This window comes from Calonectris borealis, chromosome 22 (assembly GCF_964195595.1).
Source record: "Calonectris borealis chromosome 22, bCalBor7.hap1.2, whole genome shotgun sequence".
Taxonomy (NCBI): Eukaryota; Metazoa; Chordata; class Aves; order Procellariiformes; family Procellariidae; genus Calonectris; species Calonectris borealis.
In genome coordinates, this window is record NC_134333.1 from 6,425,770 (window position 1) to 6,431,769 (window position 6,000).

At 53.0% G+C, this 6,000-nt stretch overlaps 1 protein-coding gene across 2 annotated transcripts in view; it reads right to left on the minus strand.

The window, feature by feature from the left end:
• LOC142091846 (acid-sensing ion channel 2) overlaps positions 1–3,474 on the minus strand; it is a 507,500-nt gene extending 504,026 nt beyond the window's left edge. Inside the window, exon 1 of one of the 2 annotated variants that reach the window (XM_075171243.1) lies at positions 2,896–3,474. In XM_075171243.1, the coding sequence (XP_075027344.1) occupies positions 2,896–3,459 (564 nt within the window). In that variant the 5' untranslated portion in view covers positions 3,460–3,474. The remainder of the gene's footprint in view (positions 1–2,895) is intronic. The other variant, XM_075171241.1, reaches the window with a different exon arrangement.
• Between the last annotated feature and the right edge of the window lie 2,526 nt (positions 3,475–6,000).

A 6,000-nucleotide genomic window follows, 5' to 3' on the forward strand; every position in this document is an offset into this window, starting at 1 on the left:
GCAGCACCAGAGAATTGAAACAGGGAAGTGGAGGAGGAAGGAAGGTAAAGTCACGTTTTCAAAGTGCCAGGACGCTGCCATTCCAGCTTCTGCTTTCCCACGCGGCAAAAGCAACGTGTGCTTTATTCAGGGGACACACTGCACACAGCGCACACACGTATGCATCAAAGGGCACGGCTGACCAGCTGGCAATACTGCACTAACTTCTTTAGCAGTACCTTACTGCAGAGTTAACTGCTTTGATGCAGCCTCCTACTGCAAAACTCCTGCCTTTTCTGCTCCCAAATGCATGAATTTGGGGAGTATAGAAAAAGAGCTGGAGTTCTTTGCCATGATGACGTATTACAAAACTGCTCTGGGATTTACACCCTCTGTTTCCTGATAGGAAAGAAATCAGGCTTCAGTGATGATGCTACTCCTCTTTTTCCAACTGGTAATGCAGCAGAATGGATGGGCTGTCACAGAGCCTATATGCAGTTGCAACAGGTCGTTGGTGATTAAAAGCAAAATTCATCCAGGAGGTGAGGTTCTGATTCAGCCCGGAGGCAGTTCAAAGACCTTTACAGCACGCTCCCTGTGGAAAGACCCACTCAGCTTTCAAGCAGACACCTTTTGCTGCCTTTTATCTCTGAGGGAAAGTCTGGAAGGAAAACAGGGTGGTTGTGTCCCTTTTGAGCGCTGCTCCCTGGATTTCCATAACCTGAGGGATTACCTGGAGTCAGTGAGACTGAAACATCTGCCTCGGTTAGAAAGGCACAGCAGGCAATGCTGGGAAGATATTGTCTTCTGGATCATCTAGGAGCTGCTTTGCAGAATGGAGTGAAGTATTTCACTGTCCTGTTTCTGAACCTCTACAGTACTTTGACGAGGACAAGCACTGTCAGTCCTTAAGATCCTATCTGTTTCTAACTGGCCCTAACCTGATTGAGCAAAGCAAGGATTTATTCAGCAGACAGGGAATGTTTAGTCTTTCTGGAAGCTACTGTATCCCCCTTGGGAAAAAAAAAATCATTGTTTCAGAAGCAGTTACCTCGAAAAACTAAATGGCCAGGGAGATGACACCCCACCGTGTCCCAGGGAGGCTGCCAAGAGCTCCTGTCTTGTCTGAGAACAGGACCTGCTTTTTAAAGTCCTGCAGATGTTTTGAATGTGCTGTTTGCTTGCTGGCTTTGAGGCTTTTACTTTTGGCTGGTGTTTGTCGCATTATTGGGAAGCCCACGGGCAGAATACCTCCCTCTCCCCACACCCTCGCTATGGTTAGGGGAGGTCTGTCCATCCTGTTGGGGTCTGGCCTCACTCCCCAACCCTTCCGGCCCCTGGACTTTTGCATCTGTTTCTCCTTTTCTATCCCATTCTCCAGACTTAGTCACAGATGGCTTTTCTTTAGCAAGCTCTCCTAGTGACTTTCTTGATCCCTTCCTATGACTTGCATGACCCAACCTCTGCTCAGATCTGCCCAAGGAGCAGAAGCAAAGGAGCAGTTTGCCTGGATATCCAGTCTCAAATGGGAAAGGCATCAGGGTTATGCACAGGCAATAACTGAGGCATAAAATTATATGTTCCTGCTCAGATGTTTAAAGAGAGCACGGTCCAGGTGATGGCAATGACTTTGTAGCATGAGTCAGTTGGACTCATTTGCTGGGAGATCCAAAAGCAGCAGAGACAGAAAATATTCCCTTCTAAAACCAGACAAAGACCCTGTTGACAAACCAGCCCATCACAAAACCTGTTATGGCACCTGCCTATCTGCAGGACAGTGAGTGTGAGCAGAACAAGCAGCATCGCTCCCAGAGAAACAACCAGCTGAAAGCTGTAGCGTTACTGACTCCAGGATTACCGAACCCCCCAACTGGTTGAATCGGTGCGAAGGGACTGACCAGCACAGCTTGAAAGCAAAGTACAACTTAGCCCAGTCCCAGCCCACATGTCCACACCTCTGCCAGGACAGGACTCAAACCGCCAGCCTGGGAGGACCAGACCCCTCTGCAGCCCCTCGCCCAGCCCAGCACCCTCACCTGCCCCAGCAGCACACCGCGGGCATCGCTTTTTCCAGGCAACCTACTTTTTATTTTTATTTTACGCTGATACTTTTTGCCAGCCAAACTACCCAGGCCAGCCTGCACTGCCATCAGGGTGTCATCCAGAATCTGTAAACTGAGCAGCGTCTGCTTCTTTCAGGATCCTCAGGCTGCCCGGCTCGCTACACCCCTCCGCCAGCCTAAGAGCAGACTGGGCTCAGAGCAGAGCCTGATTTCTTTTCCCCTTCTTCTTCTTTTTTCCCCCCTCCTCTCTAACACAGCATCAGGAAGGGACCCAGCTGCTGCCCACGCTGCACAGCTAAGCAGGATTTATAACCCATGACCACCAGGAACAAGCAGAAAAATTTCCCCTTCCAAGATTTCAGCAAGGCTACAAACACCCGGGGAAATACAACTAGCTGATGGACATCACTCAGACCATCCCCAACGCCTGTCTTTCTTGCTGGCCTCTTTCCAGCCTGCTCTACTTTCTTCTTGCTGGCTAACATTCACTGGCCACAGCAAGAGACCCCCAAGCCCCCTCTGAAGCTCAGCAGGACCCATCTGATGCCCTGGTCTGACACCAAGCAGCCACCCGAGAGCTGTGGGCCTTATGCAGGATGGAGGCTGGACCTGCTGCAAGCCCCTTGCAGGGCTGGCCCCACGTAACCCCCTGTTAGGACTCCAGCAAACAAACTTCAACTCAACAGGCTGCCTCCTCCTCCTCTGCCATGCCAGAGCCCAGCAGACACCATTCACTCATCATACCATGCCCACACATGTTGACCAGTGACCTCCAAAGCTGTCCTGGTCCTGCAACACCACCACTGTCCGCACGCCCAGAGAAGAGAAAAGCAGAGTGTCTGCTCATACTCACAGTTTTGAAGTCCTCATGGCTGCACTCTTGGCCTTTAAATTTGCAGTAGAGCATCATATCCTTCAGGTCGTGGCCAACCCGCGCCAGGAACTCCTGCATGTTGAAAACTTTTGGTTTATACTGCTTGAAGTTGGCCTTTTCTCGGAGGATGGCTAAGACAGCCGGGTCAGCCAGGTGAGGGTTGGGGATCTGCAGGTTGACGTCAAGCAGAGCCAGGAGCTCCCCAGCGTGGTACAGGTCGTTGGTGGTGAGCCGGGAAAAGCGAAACTCGTTGAGGTTACAGATGGTGACAGCAGGGAAGACCAGGCTGTTTGCCACTACCTCGTCCACTTTGGTCACATGCTGGTAGGAGAAGTAGAAAGCCACCCGGTCTGAACTCTCAACCAGGAGGAGACCCAGCGAGCCCACAAAGGCCAAGGTCCAGAGCAGGCGACGGATGGTCACTGGCCCGTAGACGAAGACGTGACGGATCCCGTGGAGCGTGGAGGTGTTGGCAAAAATCTGGATGCTGGAAGGCTGCAGGCTGCCCATGCTGCCCTCGCTGGTGCTGTCCTTCAGATCCATCAGGGATAGTTAGTTAAATCCTGGCACTGCTTTTTGGGTCAGTCTGTAGCTGGAAGTGGGATCCGGATCTCTCCCCCCCCCTCTCGAAAGTAATTAAACCCTCTTAGGGGTGGGAGACAGAAGGAGAGGCTCAGGCCAGCTGCTGCGAGTTTATCCCACAAGCTCAGCAGTAGCTTCATAGGGGTAAATATTTATATAAAATCCATTCAAACTCTCGCTCTCGATTTCCTCGGTGCGATAAGAAGGGCTGGTTTTATTTAGGGAGACACCAAGGTGATGTGGAAGAGATGTGGGTGGGCAGCGAAAGCTGAGCCAATGGAAATAAAGTCCTCCCCCTACACACACACACATGCACACACACACGCGCCGAACGGAGATGAGATTAAGCGAGAGAGGGAGCTTAAAACAAGTCGAGGCAGCTCGCAGGCTGTTAACTAGTGCGTAAAGCCCGAGGATGCCGCTTCCCAGAGCTGATGTCTTGCAGAGCACTGGGGCTTTCAGACCGATCGGACGATGTTCCCTGTGCTCCGGGGATGCGAGCTGCTGGATTCAGGCATCTCTCCTCCTCCCACCCCTCCATTTTGGGCAGGGCTCCAAGAATTACCACCCCAAAAACCCACCCCATGCTGCCGGTGTTATTTCCGAGGGCTTCTCTCAGGGAAAGGTGGGCAGCTAATTCAGCAGGAGAAGTACGAGAGGAAAAGGGGGAGGGAAAGGCTAAAAAAATAAGAAAAGGGGGGAAAATTTGCTGCTCAGCTCCATGCACGCACGTACACGCAGACTGAGCAGGGGAGAAAGCAAGAGCATGAAGCCTCTCCTCGGTCACACAGCAGCTCAGAGCAAAAAATCAGACAGGGCAGGACTCGGTGGGGAGAGGCAGCGGGAGGAGAGGGGCTGCAGCATCTCTCGTCTCTCCTTTCTCTGTCTCAGAGCTTCCCTTCACTTCAGGACTCTCGACAGGGTGAAGCGCTGAGAGCCGTGAGTCATGCATCGATCCCGAGCCCCGCGGCAGGGCGAGAGCCCGGGGGAGGGCAGGGAGAGGGGGCTGTGATCGGAGACCCCCGGCTCCTGCCTGGGGGGGGAGTCCGTAAGCGGCCGTGCCTCGGTGGGGCCCAGGGGGGCTGTGCCGAGCAGCTCCTGTAGCCCCCGGGCTCAGCCCGCGGGGGACTCGGAAGACTTTTGGCCAGCAGGATCTCCAGATGTTTGTTTGTCACTGAAAGGCAGCTGTGATGGATGTGTTTGGGGAGGATGCTGCCAGATGTGCATTCAGCCGGGAGGTTTGGAAGGAGGAGGGCGGGGGGAGGCAAACTGGAAAAGGTTTCCTACCCAAGAGATACTGCAAAATCCTGTAACGATGCCTCCAGACATGAGAGCATCCTTAGTGCACGCTGCGGGAGATGGGAATGAGCGGGGTTCAGCCCAGAGATGAAAGGTGCTGGGGTCTGAGCAGGGTCTGGGGTAACTCCCTTCCATAATGTCTGGGTGCATAGCAGTATTTTTGCCTGCTGTGCAATATTTTTCTGTTCAGATCCAGAAGAAAAAACCAGTTTCTGTCTCTGTACAGCACCCAGCACTATGGTAGGTGAGAGTCCCAGGGGCCACGGTGGCACCCAGGAGGTGACTTTCCCAGCTTGGATGAGGTGGGAGCAGAGGGTCAAAGCACAGACAGAGCCTGTCACATGTGCGATGCCCGGCGATTCTCAGCCACTCATGAAGTTACCTTAAGGACAAACCCAAAGGTTATCTGGGACAAAATGAGCCCAGTTGTTTCCATGAGAGCAGACCCTTCAGGTGCTTCACTGATGGACCCGAGTCTCCTCAGGGACACCAGCTGGCATGGCCATGAGCCACCCTCTCCTCCCCTGACACTTTTCACCCTGAGATGAGACACTTTCAGTTTTTGCTCCCTCCAAAGCCACATTTGGCGCTGGCAGCCAAAGGCAAGCCCAGCTGTGGCATCCTCCAGCACAGAGCACCCTATAGGAGCATCCCTCAAGCTGAGCTACTTGTCCCGGCACGGCTATATAGCAGCGCAACGCTATTCTCTCCATTTTACACCAGGGAAACTGAGGCAAAGAGTGGCCAAAGGACTTAAGAACAGTCACTCATAAAGCTTGCAGCATAGCCATGGGTTGAATTTACCAGTAGGTCTTTCAGTGTACCAGGTTGCTGCCCTAAAGCTGAACCCTCCTTCCATAGCCAGAAGGCTCCAGGACTGTGCCGAGACCACAGCTGGTCCTCACGGACATTGGGGTGCAGAGGGAGCAGGAGCTGTCACCAGAGGTTGGTTTCCTCTTTGTACAAATCCACATCAGCCCTGAAATGCAAAAAATGGTCCCTCCTCCTGCATCTCTGCTCGTGACTGGAAGCTAGGCTCTCAATGCAAGCCCATTTGTGGCTAAACAGAGCTGTGCCCCTCCTTTATTAAGCAGAAATTCAGCCAAGGTGAGGCCTTACAAACCTCCTGCATCTTGTCATGCCCTTTCCAGGGGGGGTGGAGAAGACAGCGCTGAGCAGACCCAAACAGAATTAAAGCAGCTG